The 19,997-nt window shown below is 41.1% G+C and overlaps 1 protein-coding gene across 2 annotated transcripts in view; it reads left to right on the top strand.

Annotated features, from left to right (window-relative positions):
* The first annotated feature begins 854 nt into the window (after nucleotides 1-854).
* Nucleotides 855-19,997, top strand: part of CD34 (CD34 molecule) — a 36,196-nt gene continuing 17,053 nt past the window's right edge. Inside the window, exons 1-3 of one of the 2 annotated variants that reach the window (XM_054981577.1) lie at nucleotides 855-1,134; nucleotides 18,779-18,937; nucleotides 19,413-19,648. In XM_054981577.1, coding sequence (XP_054837552.1) covers nucleotides 1,056-1,134; nucleotides 18,779-18,937; nucleotides 19,413-19,648 — 474 coding nt within the window. In that variant the 5' untranslated portion in view covers nucleotides 855-1,055. Of the gene's footprint in view, nucleotides 1,135-18,775; nucleotides 18,938-19,412; nucleotides 19,649-19,997 lie in introns of both variants that reach the window. The other variant, XM_054981576.1, reaches the window with a different exon arrangement.

Genomic DNA, 19,997 nt, shown 5'->3' with positions numbered 1-19,997 from the left:
GATTTGGCTTTATGCTGTCAATGGGTACTCAAATCTGACTGGGTGGCATCCTGAAGTTTTTTTTTATTATATCATCACTAATAAGCTGGATCATATAAACAGTAACAAGGACAACTCCCTTTTAAAAAATGTGCCATAGCTTTGTCTCACAATTTAGATCAGTCCCCAGGACAATTTTATGGAACTTTAAATGATATTTTTAAAATTGGTAAGCTGGCATTTAATAATTGTGTTAAGTAATTAGAATGCAATGTAGTATCCAAGGATAGGGAATCACCTGAGTTTTTGGCAAGTTATTACCTGCCCCGAAGAGGCATCATGTTATTGGCTTGCCTCCAGTGGAATATTTCCACAGTTGGGAGAATTTCTGCCTACAGAACAAGATTTTAGTGGCATTTGGGGGCTGTAGAAAGAGGGGGTAGATGAGAAAGTCATGTTTCATGGGCAGAAATCCTTCTGTTCATGGAAATATTTAGCTGGATCCAAACCACTGGCTTTATCAATAACATTTTGCTTGAAGATAACTTATTTTGGATAGATGAATGTTTTGCTTAATGTTTCCTCCAGTGACCTTGTTATAGCTTTTAAAAAATACAGCATCGACATGCTGGTATTCTAGCCAAGAAACATATACTTACCTTCCATCCTTCTGCAAAGTTGGTGTTAAAGTATCTACTCACATTTTTTTGCAGAGTTTAATGTTTAGGGATGGCCTATCTATAGTAAGAGAAATTAGGAAATTCCAGGAAAGAGTTAAGATGATGTGACATTGTAGAGGAGGAAGTTTTAACAATGTAATGATGAGAGACTGCTCTGAACTATATAAAGCTATGAGATCAGACTTGAGAAAACTCCACCTCAGAATCTTAAGCCACAAGCACATCTTTTAAAAGGGAATCCTACCCCACAATGTACTGACCTCAAAAGGCTCGAGCGAGAAGGACAAAACACTCAAGCCTCAGCAGTACTGCAGAAAAACTACATGCAGAGAGAAGTTTGGAGAAACATTCTGTTTTACTCATAAACAGGCATTGCTTAATAATTCACCACTGGGAATGATGTTACAGTGGAGTTTGAAAGCAAGGGAAGGAAGGCAGTTTTTCTGGACAGCTTTCTGTGTTTTAAGCCTATTGGGTGAGTATTACATATATTTTTAAAAACTCGTTTGACTGTTGTGTTATGAGCAGACAGGAAAAAAACAAAATACTGTTCCTGTCTGTGCCACAGATCTTGGAATATTGGAGAAGAAAGTTTATGCTTTGTGATTGCTGTTTGTTTGGAAGCTCAAAACATCTTTATGTTTAAATATAAATGCATACATGTAAAGAAAAGATGCACACAACTGGAAATGCCAAAACTAATGGCATGCAGAAAAGGAATTTTGCAGGTTGCTATAGATATGAATCACCCACCTGTATGCAGTGGTGGAATGTGGAAGTATATTGGATGCACAAATGTCATTCATTAACTGGCAGTGATCCATGATAGACATTCCAAAGGATTGTTGGCAATTTTCAACATACCTAGGATTTGCATTCTTTTTATCATATATAACAGGAAATCCCAGACCACTTGACTGAAAACACATAGCTTATCAAATCCTACAAATAGTAACTTTGCAATTTTAATGAACCTTTACAACCTAGGCTTAACCTACAGAGCAAATATTGTCTTGTGTTTGAAAATTAGTGTTTTTGTTTTTCATAGGCAGGTCATTTATGAAAGCCATTATCAAATCAGTCTCATCTTTAAAAAAAATTGGATCAATTATCAAAACCATTGTTTATGCATGATCTTCCCCCAAACTTTTTTAATAATAATACCTTGGTATTTTGTATATTTTCTTAAGCAGAGAAAAAGGTTGAAACTATATTGAAACTAATTATACTTTTCTGAGATTTATTCTTTAATTGGAGAAGTAATCAATTCTCCAGTCACCTAAAAAGAAACCCACACTTCATGCTTCAAACTACCCAAGTGCCTGATCTAGTAAGGGCAGACCACATGTGGAACATTGTTTATTTGTGTGGGGCCAATGGAGATGGAGATGCTGTTTTGGAATTCTGGATGTGCATTTGTATCTGCATCATGATGCTCATTGAACAGGCTGAATACTTCTTTTGATATAGATTGGAACGTGCATTCAGGGCTACTAGCTGCTATGTGTGACGGGGGCTGGACTGAAGCCATGGTTAAAGAGACATTCCAACAAGTGCTTTTCATACTAAAAGAAGTTGTACAATGGTTTTTGGCTCCTATTAATACCTGGCAACTGTTCTCAAGAAGGTTGTTTTACACCTGTGTGACTTGGCTCCTTCTTCTACAATATGTTAGTAATACTTTGCCTTCTTTGGCCTATTGCCTAGAAATGTGTACATGAGAAGTGCTATCACACAGCTAAAGCAATGGCAGAAGGGTGTATTTCCCAAATTTAGGGGATGAGAACAGTTATAAGGAAACTTTATAGTAATCCTTCCTTTGGCTGTGAACATACCAAATGTCCCCCAACTAAAACAATGGGAAATTATATTTTAATTGGCTGTTTTATCATGGGAATATACCTGCAAGTTATTCCCAGGCTTAAAATCTTTCAGCAACTAGCAAAGATTAATACACTATTGAAGATACTGTGAGAGTTATAAATACCCCCAGAGTCTCATGCTCCCCCACCATTTGCTTAGTCAGGGAAGGTTCCAGCACACGATGTAGCAGCCTTGTTGAAACGAAGTAGATCTTCATCTGGTCAGTGCCTAGAGAGGAGACCGTCTGGAAATCCTTTGTGCACTGCCGTGAATTCCATGCTGAAGAAATTCAGGATAAACCTGTAACAAATAATTCATCTGAGATAAACTAGGTGAGACTATGATACCTTTGACTGGATCTTCTCAGTATTTTTAAAACTGAGCTGTTGAATGCCAAATTGTGCACTTTCCATTTAAAATGAGACCTAGCAAGTAAGTGGCTAAAAATATGTGTTTTGTTTCTTGATACAAAATCTAGCCAATGTATTTTAAAGTTCACCTTTGCTTCCTTAATTCCTGGTTGAAATTTCCCCTCTCACTTTGGTTGTGTTTACCATGCCTAAACTGGAGTTTGTGTTGGTAAACACTTCAATGCAAAAGAGAATTGTACATTAATTAATGCCCTCATTTGTTTACAGTTTCCTCTTTTGAAATCCAGCATGGAGGTTCATGAGAAACCTTCCTTTCGCATAAATGCTGTTCCCATCTGGTAGGACAACACTTATCTCACACAAGGGGCTGGGCACTGCTTGGGATCAAGTTCAGGATTACCTCCCTTCTAGCCAGATCCATGCCCAACTGGTCCAAGGCACACTCCTCCTTGGTATCCAGGAATTTTGTCTTTTTCTTGTCACCTAAACAAACATTTAGTCAATGTAGAACTCGCTGAAGTCAACTTAGAGTTGCCAGTCATCTGCTGTGGATTGGATACCCTGCTCCCAGTCCACACCCCCTGTCACCACACATCTGACTAGCAGGGGAAGAAAGGGAGGGAAATGGGAGACTTACTGGCTTGCAGCAGGCTCTTCCAGGCAATGTTGTGTGATGTGACTGGTGTTACAACAATGTCACTTCCTGTATGCCCAGAAGTGATGTCATCATGTTGCCAGGTGAAGCCTGATATTTTTGCGAAAAAACAGAGTGGTTCTGGCAGGCCAGCAACGTGATAATGTCACTTTTGGAACTGATATACCCTGAGTCAACTATTATTATAAAACTTTTTCCTTGGGTTTCATCTCTTATTTCTTTCCTATTTCAATATCACCCTCAGAGTTTGGGTCGAACAATCAATAGTAGGTCCCCAGCATGAAGCAAACTATTGAACCTGACTTTTTAACCCATAACATTTCTGTAAGAGAGTCTTTGCCATTCTAGTTTATCATATTCTATGTTCCTAGAAATTGTATAAACTGCTAGGATTTTATTTTTAAAAAAATGACCATCTTTCTCATTATCAATGGGGAAATTATCAGGTCTTGCAAGCCATTGTTGCAGGGAGGGTGTATCTTCAGCACCACATTAGCAATTCACAAGTACCACTGATTTCAGTGAGAATAAAGTCCACTTCATACACACCATACTCTTCCAGAGTGAAAGAGTACTGTGTTGTCAAGGCATTTTAGAGAAGCAAGGAAAAGGAAAACAAAATCACTTTACAAAATAGAAAATATTAAAAATGTAAACTTCTACATGTATATGTAAAAATATAATGTGTGGATTCACAAAAGAGGTGTTCACAGACATCTGTGTTGTATGTTATAGGTGCCAGGGAGCTGAAAATGGCTAGTGGACATGCAATGCATCCTTTTCTGTCCTGAAACATCTTTTATATGGAAACCATGGCTGAATCCACACACCCACGGAGCGTCCCGGCATTGCGCTAAATGTTCGCTAAACACCCGGAAGTGTAGCATCTTTCTAGCGCAATTCAGAAATCGCACTAGAAAGACGCTATACTTCCGTGTGTTTAGCAAACATTTAGTGCAATGCCGGGACGCTTTTAGGGTGTGTGGATTCAGCCTATGTTAATGTAGGGAAAAGGACCTCAAAAGTATAAATCACATACTTATTGTAATGCCTGATAATCTCAAAAAGTTCCACACAGTTTTACAGTACAGGGAATTTGACACTTGAAATGGTCCAGAAATTCAGCACTTTGGTCTAGGTTTTTTAAGATCATTACTGGATTTTGCATGTGTTCAATTGAACAAAAATGTACTCTGGAACCAAAAATTCATAACATGCTATTCATTACTGATTAAATAGTTAATAAAAATATTAGTCACATGGCCTGAGCTGAGGTCACTTCAGATTTTAAAAGATGATATCCTACTATCATTCAGTCTGTCATTCCCAAATTATTTCTGATTCCATTCCAAAATTTGTGGAGATTACAAAACCCAGATGACTATATGGTGTGCAATGCATTGGCTGAAAGATAAACCAGCAAGGTATCAGTCTATTGGTCAAGCAAAAGAAGAAGAAAAGAAATGAAACATTATAAGTTGTGTCTGAGCAAAGCGGAGTGCTGATTCGGTGAGCGTGCTTGCTTCTTAACAGGGTGATGTCATAGTTTAAACTGCCGTGATCCTCTCTCCCTCCACCCACATTCTCTTTGCCCTTTTCTTTGCTTATTCTGTGAATGCAGACCCACACCCATATCCTGTCTGGGGCCATGTGGAAAAGAAAAAAGGGAGGGGGAAGGAGTAGAATTTGATCAGATATTTCCAGTGGGGAGTTAGTTTTAGGTGGTAGCTGTGCTGGTCTGCAGTAAAACAGCAGAATTTGAATCCAGTGGCACCTTAGAGACCAGCAAGAGGGTATCTGACGATGGAAGCTCTGACTAGATAGCTCATATCATGAAAATCTTGTTGGTCTCTAAGGTACCACTGGACTCAAATTCTGTTCCAATGGGAAGGTGGCTCCACCCTTTTGAACTCCTGCCGTATGGAAGGAGAGAAGAGAAGCTAGAGGAGTAATGTAGCTCTGAGTCCCCAAAGGTGGTGCTTGTTAAAACTGCTGGCAGAACAATATGTAAATAGGAATAGTGAAACCTTGATGCAATTAAAATCCTGGCCTCTTAATTTCCATTACTTTCCCATTTAATCTAGCACAGAGAAGTCTGAATTTGAGCCTCATCGTTGTCAGTGCTATATGATATCAAGGTGGTGCTGTTTTGTCAGCCCAATGCCTGGGGGAGGAAGATGAGTGGTTCTAGCCACTGCCTCAGACTTACGACTTTACTAATCAAACAATTAAATAAAAGGGCTACACTTTGGGTGGGGGGAGGGTAAGGAATGAATATTGCTTTTTAAAGAAACATCTGCATCCTTGGGAAGAGAAGACAAATGTTAAAAGAATGTGAGAGTTAACTGAACAAGTGTTATTGAGTGAAGTTCTGTGGACAACAAATTCCAAAAATGGACTCTGGAGTTTATTAAGCTTCTCTGATAGATAAATCGGTGTGACATTTCTTACACTTTCCCCTCTAGCATCAGACGTAGGTGCAACTCTCTAGGGTGTTTGAGATCTCAGGGGTGAGACACCATCAATGAACAGACGAGGCAAGTGTATGATAAAAGAAGATAATAAGAATACCAAGATAGTACTGCTGTATATGTACCTCAGCTATGTAGAAATCTCATAGGCCATAGGGAGGAACAAGTAATGCAGCCAATGCAGAAACAAGTGACTGAATGCAAATGAAGTTTACGGGTATAAAAAGCCAGCTGGCAAATAATATTTGATTTATGTAACTGGAATATAAATAAAAGCTGCTTCCACACAGGGATTTGTCCTCATGTGAAATGCAGTGTGCCCCTGCATTCTAGGGGAGTTTTAACCTAACATCATGCTTTTTCTGACCATGATTGGTGGGGCTTTTGCCTTTGAGCCAGAGCAAGGAGAAACCCTCGTTTGCTCAAAAGAAGAAGGGTAGGATGACTGTAAATGGAGTGTCTGAGAGCGGAACTACAAGTGACAGAAGGCACAGGTTAGACACTTGTCAGCTTCCCTGAAGTACTGATGGGAAATGTAGGCATCCTAGTCTTGCAGCTTGGCTCTCTGACTGCTGTCCAATGGACTTTTCAACTGTCACTTGTCCAACATTCCACCGAGCTGCCTACATTTCCCATCAAAACTTGAGGGAAGCTGACAAGTGTCCAACCTGTGCCTTTTGTCACTTGTAGTTCCGCTCTGAGTGGACATTCCACTTGCAGTCAGTCTGGGGAGAGATGCAGAGCTGAGTTCTGCTTTAAAATGCCAAAGCTCAACTCTGCATCTCACCACACATTTTTTTTCCAGCCTTTATTGGGCTTTTCCCCCCAGTTCACCACAGCTGGGCCATCCTTGTGAGCCACCTCCCCACTCACTGCTGCTTCCACAGCAGGAGCTATTTTTCTGACGCCCTTGAGGAAACATCCAAAGATTCAGTAAACAGTATATGCATGCATTATGCTGGGTGGTGCGCTAGGGTTGCCAGTCCCTCTTAACCTCCCAGCGGGGGACTGGCTCCCTGCACTTACCTCTTGGGGTGGGGGTGCGCATGCCCAAAGCACATGCTCCCGCACATGCGATGATGTCACTTCCGGGAAGTGACATCATCATGCAGCTGCCTGGGAGTGCGCCCACACTCTGCAGGGGCTTGGATTGGGGCCACTGCAGAGCACAGGAGCACTCCTGCACTCCGCAGTGGCCCAAATTGGGCTCATTTTGGGCCCATTTTGGCCCAAATCAGGGCTACTGCAGAGTTCGGGAATGCTCCTGCGTGCAGTAGTGGCCCCAAACGGGCCCAATCTGTGCCAAAACAGGCCCCAAATGAGCCCAATTTGGGGCAAAATGGGTCCTATCCAGGCGGCGGCTGCGCACAGGAGTGCGCAGCACTGCAGGGGAGCCAGGTAAATGTGGGTGGGATGTGGGAGGTGTGGAATCCCCCACCCCAGCTGGGGGTCTGGCATCTCTAAGGTACACCCTCTCAAAACAGATGGGTCCTGGGAACACTTTTTCTCACAGGGTCAACAGGAAGAAACTGTAGAAGGAAGATGATAGGAAAGAGGGACTAATAGGTGATTGGCAGCATGAGAGACTTCATTAGTAGTAGCATTTATTTTTTAAATGCTAACATTGCATGCAAGCAGTATACCATAGGTAGTTAACAGAATGAGCATCTTTATTAGCACTGAGAATTATAATTATTAGCATGTATGTTTTTACACATTATCTCAGCAGTTCTTACAACAACCCTATATTGTATGTTAGTATAGCTCATCAATGTTTGTTGTTTTTATGAGATTTAAACCCCCAAAAGCCAATTAAATCTATTATGTTCTGCCATATGTTGAAAAACTGTGAGTTTATAATTGATTATACAGAGGAAACTAAATACACAAACTTCCTTTGATAGCCTTGAGGCCCATGGTTTCACTCCATAAAGATTAAAGTTTTCCATTTGTCTCTGTGCAGACAGATCATGATATAGGGCTTCCTTTTGTCTGCATGAGGACAAAACATTTTAAAGATATCTTTATCCTTTCCAGTAACAAATTTTATTCAATCTGGGATAAATAGTTCTGTCAAGTTATTGTTTTCTTTGGATTGTCAGGGGAGCCAGGACTCTGAATAAACTGTGTTTGAAGAAAGCACAGTACATTAACATTTGCAAAATGTGACCCCTTTCTTCTTTCCCCTCTGACAACTAGCTGCCCCAGAATCTAATTGTTTCTCAAGTTTATTACATCTACTTGGCAAACCATGATGAGTGCTATACATTCACACCACCAATAAAGAAAACAAGTTGTGAGTAAGAAATGCTGCGGATATTTGGGGAAACCCCAAATAATGTGTTGTGTATATACAAATAGTGATAACTTAGTGATCATCATTCGTGGTCCCTTAAACTGGAATACAGAAAGGAAGCTTTGATATTTTTCAGTATAAGCTTGAGAGCAAGTTTGGTGTAGTGGTTAAGAGTGTGGGACTCTAATCTGGAGAGCAGAGTTTGATTGTCTCTCTACTCCTCCACTTGAAGCCAGCTGGGTGACCTTGGGCTAGTCACAGCTCTCCGGAGCTCTCTCAGCACCACCCACCTCACAGGGTGTTTGTTTTGGGGATAATAATAACATATAAGTTGTCTTGAAGGACAGTATATAAATCAAATGTTGTTGTTGTTATTATTAAAGTTGGGGAGGGGGAGCAAAGGGTCAAGTCTTCTTGTGAAAACCTTATTCATTTCAACACACCCTGTTCTGGACTGGAGCACTGCTTAAAAACTGCTAAATTTACACTGTGACAGACTAATCTTCAGATAGTTCTGTCTACTCTGTCCTTTGACAATGAAGAAATTATCATGACCTCCTTTTACAGTGGCTGCTGGGATGCAAATCTTTGCCAAGATCTCTGGTGATCTCAAAACAGCTGGAAAAGTTAAAACGTTTTTGTTGAGATGGTTGTAGCAGTTGAGGAAGTCAAGCTGAAGAACTGTAAACACATAAACATGAAAACAGGTCTTGCGTGCTTTCCCATGGAAGCATGTCCACTGGTTTTATTGTGCACAGATAGCTTTGGGGAAACATATCAAAGCAATTCAATGTTTTTTGAAAATATACATATTTATGTAGAACTTGAGCATAAAGCTAAAACTTGAATTCATAGATAGGTAGTCACTAAGCATATCAGAAAAAATCTGATGCATATCTGATGCATATCAGAAAAAAATTAGCCTAAAATAAACACAGAACTCACTGGTTCAGCTTGTTAAAGCAATTGAACCAAATCTGGGAAACTAAATTGTAATGAGTCCCTCCCACCGAAAAGTATGTGTTTTATGTTTTGGGTTGTACCTTCCAGCAGCAGTCAGGGCAGCAACTTGTTTTCCTGAACAGCACCAATCAGTTCCCAAAGGGAGACAGACCTTACATTATTAATTAACTCTGTTGGCAGGAAGGGAGAATGAGACCAATGTGTGTGAGCACATCTCTGCACCTCCATCCCATAGCTACCTGGCAAATAACATTCTCTGCCTCCCTGTAGATCGGATCCTCACAAGGAGAGACTCCCCTCCTATCAGCTTTAGAATCATTTGGAAGCCAGCCTTCTTTTACAATCCTTGTTCATTTTAATGTACTCTGGACTTCAAATTTTCCAAAGCCAGGGTTGACGTTTAACACTCAGGTGGCAGCATGGGACCCACTGAGCTCACAACATGTTAAAGAAGTCATGTGAAATTAGACTATAGAATAATAAGGAACCAGCGCTGTGACCTTTCTGGAAGGATAGGGGGCTCCTCATGGCAAGCATACATAGAACACTGAAGAACTGACATGTGGAGGCATGGGGCAGGCCAGACTTCGGGAAGACAAAGAATATAAGTAGAACTGTTGTGGGGAGGGGGTCTCTGAACCTACCTGTGCTAAAGAGAATCCTCTCTACCACTGAGTGATTTCATCTCACTAGCTTGCTGGTCCTGTCAGTGTTCTATCTATGTAGAAGTCTGCATCCTAGCAAGTGGAATGCAACCCTGCTTTGAAGATCACTGAGTTATAGAACTGAGCTGTTGATTTTCAACTACAAGACAGTTCTGCCTATTTTATCTTTGTTGAAAGCATAATGTCACTGGTAGAGCTAATTTAAATTGTTATCCACTTTAAATCTTACTTCCTTGTACTTCATTTTCTTTCCTTTCCTGTCTATCACAAGGTCTACTAACTATTTTATAAGTAGGGGACCCGCAAGGACTTGCAAGGGGCATCTCACTTTCCCCTCCCCCACTATTTCTCTTCCCTGAAAGCCCTCATAGCCTCTTCCATTTTCTGCTTCCTTTTTTCTTCCACCCAACATCCAACCTACCTTTATCTGCCACCCCCAGTATTTAGCAGTGCCCAGCCAACTGGGAGAGCACTCAGCCTCTTGGGTGTGGGGCAGGGGCAGTCAGACTGCCTAGTCCTCTGTCCCTGCCTCCGTCAAGGGAGTGGGGCCAGGGTGTGCCAGGATGGGACCCCTTTTCACTCCCAGTCTGCCCCAGCCTCCTCCCTCAAAGGCCAAAACAGCCCTGAAAACCTTCCCCAGGCTGACAGAAACTAAGGCTTGAAAGTTGACAATACTGTTGTGGTTGCCTAGCAGTGGACACTGAGGGCATGCCTTTCTTAAAGCTACAGGCACTTCCTCTGTCATTTGGTGGGGGGGTTCCCTCCCCCATGTATCTTTCTTTTTTTTAAGATTTCAGATTTTTCTGCAAGCCTGGGGTATTCTGTTCATGGCTCCAACCTCTGGGTTTAAGTATCCACAGAGTAGGCCATGTTGAGAATTAGACATATTGATTCTTTATTGAGATTCTTTAGGGGGAAATTGCTAACATTGCATGAACTGAGCTGTTTGCAAAGATTAAAATGAGCAACATGTAGCATAATCTTAAGCATGTTTGCTCAGAAATAAAGTATTTTAAAGACTTCCTTTCCCCGTAAGTGTCTCTCGGATTGCAGTGAATCAATTCAAAAGATTAGCTGTATACTTGCTGGGTGTAAGAAGAAACTATATCCACCACTATCATATACATTTTCAAATATTGGAAGATGTATTTTTAGCATTGGAGACCCATTGGCTTCCAGTGCATCTTCATTACATTATGTTAAGCAAAACAGCAAGTCACACAATCATGCTACAGCGGCAACAATCAGGCAGGCTACCATGTTGCCAACGCTTAGTGTTTAGATTTAAATTTTATTTAATTCGGTTGTAGTGAGACATTTACTAGATCTCACTTAATCCTATTCTTGATGTAAACAAAATGGAGTAAATCACTTGCTCTGAAATATGTTTATATATGTGCTTAATTCAAATTAAATTCTCATCTTCATTTGATTTGGCTTAATCCCCCACCCACTTAACAGCAGCTTTGACTGCCACCAACTAATAATAAATTCTCTTTCTTCACATGGGTTTATGGCTGCTGTGTGTGCACAGCTGTTCTAATGTTGCCCTTCTAACATTGTGTGCACTTATCCTCCTCTGAGATATCAAGAGGAAGAAATATGCCTAGATAGATGTTGTTGGTAGAATGTTTTACAATAGTTTAATGTGGCTAATGTAAACCAACCTCTAAAGGAAGGCAATAAGATAAAGAATTTTTTTTAAAAAAAGCATGTAGATGTCACTTCTTAGCCAGGTTATGAAAAATATATAGATGAAAATGAAATATTTATTTATTTAGAATATTTCTATGCTGCATCCTCAGAGTCCTGCTTGAGGCATCTTACAATTAAAAAACATAATATAGAAAGAAGCCATTAAAAGCCATTAAAAACAAGCAGCATAAAAACCGCCCACAAAATAGATTAGACTGTTAAAATGATAAAATGAAATACCTAATTATTTAAAAGCTTGGATAAAAAGATGTGTTTCAGCTTGGCATCTAAACAAAAGTAAAGAAGGTGCCAGGCGAGCCTCAAGGGATGCCTCACCAGAAAATGCCATGTCTTTATTTGCCACCTGCCTCACATGAAGAGGAGGGCACAGAGAGCAGAGCTTGAGCGGCCGAACTTAATTGGAGAGCTGCATAGGATGAGAGGAGATGGTTGTTAAGTTGTTAAGACAGTTAAGATGCCACATTGGTTTCACTAAACACATTCTGGGCATCCTGTACATTGAATTAAACCTACAGTGACCCACACAGAGATGATTCTCATAAACTTTTTCATTGCAGCTGCAGTTATTGATTCAGCACAACAGCAACAAGGCTTCTGCATGGTGGGTTGCCCCACATTTTACCAATATTTAAAACAAGAGTTCCCAGTGGTGTGGAGGGGGTAATAGCCACTGCGGTGGACTGAGGCAGGGGAAATGGGGTGAATGTGGATGGGAGTAGGTACAATGTATATTTTGTACATAGGGCAGCCAACCCAACTTTGCTGAGATTGTTTCTAAACATTTTTTAAAGCAGGTTTGGGAAAGCTGGAAAAAAGCTGAAAGGTACATGAAAGCATGACGGTGCTGAGTGGAAGCGGTAAAAATATCTGACTCCCACCCAAAGTAAAACTAGATCAAATAACAAACCATAGGAGACAATCTATGTTAGCGCCTTTTGAGATAACTCCAATAAATTAGTGAAGTCAAAATGCCACCCTAAAAAGTGTAAGCCTGAAATCCTACCTTCCCACATTCTGCCATCTAAATCAATTCTCTGTGTTTACCGCCCAATGTAGACTGTAAACCCACTCAACAGGCACCACATCCCTTTGGCATAACACCTAGCATATTCTGAGAGGGGAAGCTTTGCAGTGGCATGTGAGAAAAATCTTCTTTGTGGTAAAAACTGCTCACTATGCAAGAACTGCTCACTATTTTCAGCAGGCCACTGTAGAAAGAGCTTTAAATTATGTCCCACTTACCAGCCAGATTGTGCTCTACATAAATCCATCTAGAAAAGGTTAAGCAGAAAATATTAGTATTTACATCAGGCCATTTGTATATCACACTATGAAAAGTTTAGTAAACAAGCACAAAAAGACAAGCTCCTGCTTAACTGTGCACTCCTAAGCACAATCACACTCAAGGGGTTAGAAGGGTGTAACTGCATTTAGGACTATGCTGCAAGGCAGCTTACATTCAAAGAAGCAGCAGCAGCTGCTGCCTCTTACCTGCCTCTCATGTCTAAAAAGCGATCGGCAAACAACGAATAAGAGAAGGTGAGGAGGAAAGCCACCACAAACCCAACCCAAACAAGCAGGGGAAAATTCAGGGGTCAAGTTACAAACTAAAATATGAAATATATTTGTTCGGCAACCAGGATGGACTTGGGAACCCTCCCAGAGCCACACCCAGAACCCAGACTGGCAGCCCCACCATCCAGCCTTGCCACCCTTGGCACTCACCCGACAAGGAGGAAACAACCAGCAGCAAGGAGGAGACAGGCAGCAAAGGCACCAACAGAGAACTGGAACGCCAAAGAAGGCCCAGGTGTTGACAAGCCCTCATCAGCAGGAGGCAGGCTAAATGGCCCAGGTGCTGACAAGCTCTCGTTGGCAGGAGGCAGGCTAGATGGCAGCTCCTGGGTCCTAGCCATTGCCCGCTTTCCAGCCAGGCCCTTAGAGCAGCCCAGCCTAGCTGGAGGAAGAGGGCACAGGGGGCAGCGACAGTCAGCCCATGCCACCACAGGCAGCAGATCATGGGCAGCACCGGTGGCACAGGGCCGCACCCCAACTCAGTGGCAGGCACGGGAAGGACTACAGCCCAACAACCCAGCAAACGGGCTAGAGGGGATGGGAAAGGGCCAGGAGAGGCTGGGGGCAAAACAGGCACAGCTGTGGCTACCTAAGGCAACCAGGGCAGCAGCTAAGCTGTCGGGGGTGGGGCTAGGAGGTGGTGCCTGGGAATGGTGAGGGGATAAAAGGGAGGGAGGGAGGAGGTTGAGAGGAGAGTGTAGGATGAGGAGGTCAGTCTACTCAGGGTTGTAGAGGGGCTCCTGGGAAGTACCCAAGGCCCAATCACTGCTTCTGAGACCTTCAGGAGACAATATCCCTGCAGCTGAGGGGCTAGTGGGACCACAGTGGGGGAGTAGACCCAAAGGCCAAGAAGTAGAAGTCAGGCAGGTGGTGAGTGAGCACCACCACAGCAGAAAGAGACATGTGAGGGGCGGGGTGTGCCTAAGCCTGACAATATTCCAAAAAGGTATTTATTATGAGTGTGCACAAAGTTCAAGTTAAAAACATAGGGCCTGAATAGCAGGCTACATGCATATGTTAAAAATAGCTAGAATGTTCTTCATACACATATATAGTCCAGTGACCAACACAAAGACAGATTGTATGTGTTTTGGCCCTAAGGTCTTCCTCAGTGGTCAATTGTACAATACTTATGGTAAACAAACACACCCACACAATCAGAAACCAATACAGAAATGCTCCTGATGCTCTTATCTCTTGTATTGTGTGGTATAATACAAATTGTTGCAGCAGGCCATGGACTGCACTTACACAATGCTCTTCATTTGATATTGTATTTGTAATCTTATGCTTGGTTTCCAGTGTTTTGGGTGTGTTTCATCAATCTGCAGTTGCAGTCAAGTGGTATAACCTACCTGAAAGATTATTAAATTTAAATAATTTAATTGTAGGTGCTGCTTCTCTTACTGGTAACTTTGTGCCATCTAGATAATGTATTTAATTTTCTGGATTTCATGGGGGGTTGATCATTTATTAATTCTCTCTCCATTATTTGTTAAAGATAATGGGCTATTTAAAGAATCTACTGATTAAAAAGTGTGCTAAGTGCTGTACAGAACAGACAGTGGCAGGGGCCATGCACATAGGCCTTACAAGCTTGATGTAAAAGCCCAGCCTTAGGAACCTATAAAGCAGTGATACTCAATGGCATAGAAGCTACATGAGCACCAGTCCCCAGCATTCCATCCGTCCTATATTTCAGGAAACTGGAGAAAGCTCTTAAATAGTGTTTGGCAAATGATTCTTACCTTGAAACAGCTGCCACCAAAAGAATAGAAAAACTGTAAGCCTCCCTGAGGTGCAAGCCTCATGGTAGGGATGGAAGAAAATGTGGCTTTTCTGGTCAACAGTAACTGTGAATCTGGTTCTCTGCAACCCACAGAGTGAGACCACTGCTATAAAGTTTGTTAATTGCAGCCTAAAGGCAAACTTTAAAAGAAAAGTTATTCCTTCTGAAGTACTGTAATATGAACTACAGCGAGGACTAGAGATGGGTACAAACCAGGAAAATTCTAAATCATGCAGTTCATGGTTCATTGTGTTTCATGAACCACGAACTTTCACAAACTTGCCCCAGTTTGTGAACTGGTTCGTTCGATTTGTGAAAACGTCATTTCCAGGTCAGTAGTAAGTCTACAGAGACCCCATCCCCTGCCTGTTGCCTAGGAAACTGATTCATCACTGCCAAGCTGTCTGTAGTGAGGAACTGAAATACAAACCAAATGAACTGGGCTAAATTCATCACAGTTCATGAGAAATGAGCTCCCACAAACTGCTGGTTCGCAAACCAGCAGTTCGATGAACTTCGGTTCGTATTTCAGTTAGTGCCTTCCTCTAGTAAGGACTTTCTGTTTGTCCATAAGATTGCAATAAGGTAGCAGGTAGGATGTGTGAACAACCTTCTGCTATTTCAGTTAATGTTTGCACTGAGGGATTTTTTAAACTTGTTTTTTTAATAGGATATTATTACATGCAATCTCTAAACATGTAGCTTGGGAAAGCGATGGCCTGTTTAATTTAGTAAAATGCATTTGCAATGCTGTAGGAAGGCTAGCCTATATTATCCACTAGTCATGCAGAACACTTACTAATGCAGAATTTTCCAAAAGTATCACACACATCACCTCCTTTTTCTACTTGGTAAGTCCTCTTACATTATATTAAACTGGTCAGAAGTGAAACCTAAATTGAAAGATTATTTATAGTGTAATCAAAAATGCCCTTTTCCTTAATCTAAACAAGCACAGATTACACACAGAGAATGACTGATACCTGAGTGACTCTGTGTTTCTGCTATTTGGAGGAAGCTTGTCATCTGTATAGAAAGGTCACCTCCCTCTCTTTGCAAAACCATGAATAGAATCCATGAATTCTCCTTTAGCCACTACATTGCAGACCTTCCTTGTAATTAAAGTATAGCTGCATGCTAACTAACAGTATATATCCTATTGGCAAGAGTTACTTTAAATGGCGTTTTTGCTCAGTATGCAAACTGAGGCTTTCTTATAGTCTACTCTGTACTTAAGACATAATAGAATTCTCATGATGGTATTTTAAATCTAATCTTAAATATAATTCACAACTTTGTACCAAGTCTCAACTTGGCATCAGTGTAAGCTGTACGTCTGTTGTCATGATACTTTCTTCATTGTGAAAAAACCATGATTCCACAAATCTTTTCAATGTAACTCCCATGGAAGCCTCCATTGCTCCTTCCATGGTTGTTTTCACACATCTTTAAAATAGCACAATACTCACGGAAGGCTGCCAGCTTCCTCGCATGATTTTTGATGCCACCTGTTTACAAAACACCACGAAAGCCCCATCATCACTGCCTGTCTCCGTTTTATAAATGGATGCCGTCAAGAATTGCATGAGGAAGCTGGCAGCCTTTGGTGAATATCATACTATTTTAAAGATGTGTGAAAATGGCCTTGGTTGGCAACTGGAGAACCAAAAGGTACCACTGCAACTGAATTTGGACCAAAGGTCTTCAGTGCCCAAAACTTACCATGATGATAGTTAGTGGGCATGCTAATTTAGAATACCTTCAAGCACATTGAAACAGTTTTGAATGCTTTTAGAATCTTCCAGGCTCTCTATGAACTCATTGCTCTCTAAAACATGTCCTTGGAGCAATTCCTTTTCACTGGAGGGGAGACTTATGAAGGATAGCTAATTCTTTGTGCAAATCTGTTTGCTCTGAACATGTAGCACATTATGTTTTTGTAGCCTCTGTCCTAAAATGTTTTGTGAATATTTTTCACAAATAATACTGTTGTTGCCTATGATCTATAACAATATCATGGTAGAACTGGAATGCATGAAGTTGCCCTCTTGTTCTACAGGAAAAGGATCTGAACCACTTTTATATGACAGTGGTCACCATTCATTTCATTTGTTATTTTACCTTTTTAAACTCATTAACAAAAAGAAGTCGTAAATATGAGGGGAAAGGAGGAAGCTTTGAGTACATAGCAGTAAAGAAGACCATGAGGGCTGCAAACAAACATTAAAAAACATGAACAGAGTTTTTCAGGAGGATCCTGATTTCAGATCCTGTGTTAGCATGGTGAATCTGCAGCCATGTGTACTACACACATCTCTGCTAGTATCATTCAGGACATCAAGACTGCTGCTTCAGGCTCAGGCACTTGGCTTTGAATATTTGTTCTAGATTAATTTTAAGATAATCCAGGCTTCTTGGCAGACAGACCCTATCCATTTGCACAACAGAATGTTCTTTTAATAAGGCTTGTGGGTATAAATAAACAACTTAACCAAACACAGGGAAATAATTGATTTCTTCTTTTGTATCTAGCCTCTTGAACTATAGACAATAAAATCCAGAATAAAAATACTCAGAATTTTATAATGACTATTTTCAAACTACAGGAGGGGATATAGAAGTATATTGGTTTTATTTTATTTATTTAAATATTTATATCCTCCCTTTTTCTGCAGTGGAGACACAAAGTGGCCTACTTACCAGTCTTCTCTCCTTAAGCTCACAACAAATATGTGAGGTGGGTTAGGCTGAGAAAGAGTGACTGGCTCAAGGTCCCTCAGTGAACTTCCAGAGTGGGGATTTGAATGTGGGTCTCCCTGATCCTACTCTAGCCAGAAAACCACACACTGGTATATAGAGGAACCATGAAATATACGTGGGTCACTGTATTCCTTCTACAACACCATTTGGAAATTATCATCTTCTCGTAAGGGGATCTTTCAAAGGAATAAAGAGGCATTGTAATATATGAGCAGAAGTACAGAAGGGGAAGCCTTAGCATTTTTTTCTTATTGCAAGAGTTCCAAGATCATAGGTTTGCTCTTTTCAGAAGGTCAAAACAGACAAGATTCTTAACAGGATCTTCTCATCAATTTTACAGTAAAAGACACGCAGATCCTAATTTGGGTTGGGGCCATGAAAGAAGGGAAAGAGAAGTTTATTTCCTCCACATCCAGTTTCATTCAGTGAAATTACTCCCTCCACATTGTTATTAGTCCAGAAATTATATTTTTTTAAAGCCTGGCCAAAGATTAACTGCAAAAATAGTTTTCAATCCCCAAAATGACACAGGTGAGAAAGTTAAAACTGTTCTCCCACTTCCCAAACACTAAGGCCATTTTCACACGTGCCCTGGGAGATCGCGCAAACTCACAGCATGAAGCATCTTCCTAGCACGATCCCCTGGCACAATCCCCCTTTAATGACCCGATGACATCAGAAAAAGCACCATTAAACAAGATCGTGCCAGGAAATTGCACTAGGAAGACGCTTTTATGTCGTGAGTTTCGCACGATCTTCCAGGCATGTGGCCATGTGAAAACAGCCTAAATATGCAAACTAAAATTTAAATGTGCTCGTTGAACTAATGTGACATTATGTAGAGGAGTGGAAAGCTGCATGGAGTTACTTAGAAAACGGGTCCTGAAAAACAGAGTAAGTTTAGAAGTAGATCCCATTTCAAACAGTTTGAGAACTACTACTTTAGTCAGTATCTGAGTGTACATCCCTAGTAAATCTTTCTTTTTTTCCAGAAGACCAAGTCTCAGGTGATGATTCAACAACCACGCTTACTACATTATCTTCAGAAACTCTTTATTCAAGATTTTCCACTGCTAACGTGCCAACAATAACATTCAGCTCTCACCCAGCAGAGACTTCCACTGCCTCTATAAATGGCACCACATCATCAAGAGGTAAAAGGGAATTGATATTGGCCTGGTTCCTGATCTCCTTCTTCTTCATATAGGCTTTACTTGGTGATAATTTTGTCACTATGAGGAAGAAGTACAACAGAGGGTGTTTCAGTGAATGGCCCTTAAACTCAAAGCTGTAAACCAACAAAAACACTGGCGCTTTCCAGAACTGCAAATATGACAGCTCTGCAAATCTTACCATCTTCAGAGTCCTGATGCTTGAGAAACCTGCCGCAGTCTGCACTGCAATTCTATGCAGAGTTATGCTGCGTAAATCCCATGGACTGAATGGAATTTCAGCAGCCTCCATAGAGGATTGCAGCTTTGAGTAACAGGGGAGTCAATCTTCCATGCTACAAACCTGACACCACTTACTATGACAAATTATTATTGCATTCTAGTCACTGCTATGGCATGGATTGGTTCCAAAAGGTCTCACACATTCATATGTGTACTTTTTTTCTTCCCTATCTAGTACCTTCAGACATTTCAAATGTCACCAGCAACCCTACAGATCCCACTTCACCAGACAACAATGTAACACTTGCTACACAGCTCACTTCAACAGGCAATACAACATTTGCTCACATCAGTGAGACAACCATCTCATCCCTGATTTCAACTACAGTTCTGCCATATGCTTCAACTGAGAAACCAAATAACTTCTCAAACTTACCTACCACAGCCCAAGATGGTGATAGCAGTACAATGGTAAGAAGCGTGAAGGATTTTGATTACTGATTAGGATACAAAGGAAGGGGAGAACAGAATTTGTTCACTTTTGGAATTCTATGTTAAATCTGTGATCATGCCATTCATTTGGTGGTCTCACTAATTAACCATTACATTCGTTCAGCTCTTTTTTGGAAAATATTGCAAGTTGTAACCTTGTATTGGTCATTCACATTATTAAGCTGGAGCCAAAGTGATGTTATTTGGGGACTCTGTGAGCCCTCCCCTCTTTAGTAATTCTTAGGGCAACTCAAAGGAAGGAAATATTTACAGCACTGCTGCACTACAGTCTGCCCCCCCACACACACACACTTTCAGTTTCCCTTTC

The sequence above is a fragment of the Eublepharis macularius genome, chromosome 5, assembly GCF_028583425.1.
Source record: "Eublepharis macularius isolate TG4126 chromosome 5, MPM_Emac_v1.0, whole genome shotgun sequence".
Lineage (NCBI taxonomy): Eukaryota > Metazoa > Chordata > Lepidosauria > Squamata > Eublepharidae > Eublepharis > Eublepharis macularius.
This window is presented reverse-complemented; position numbering and strand designations above follow the sequence as displayed.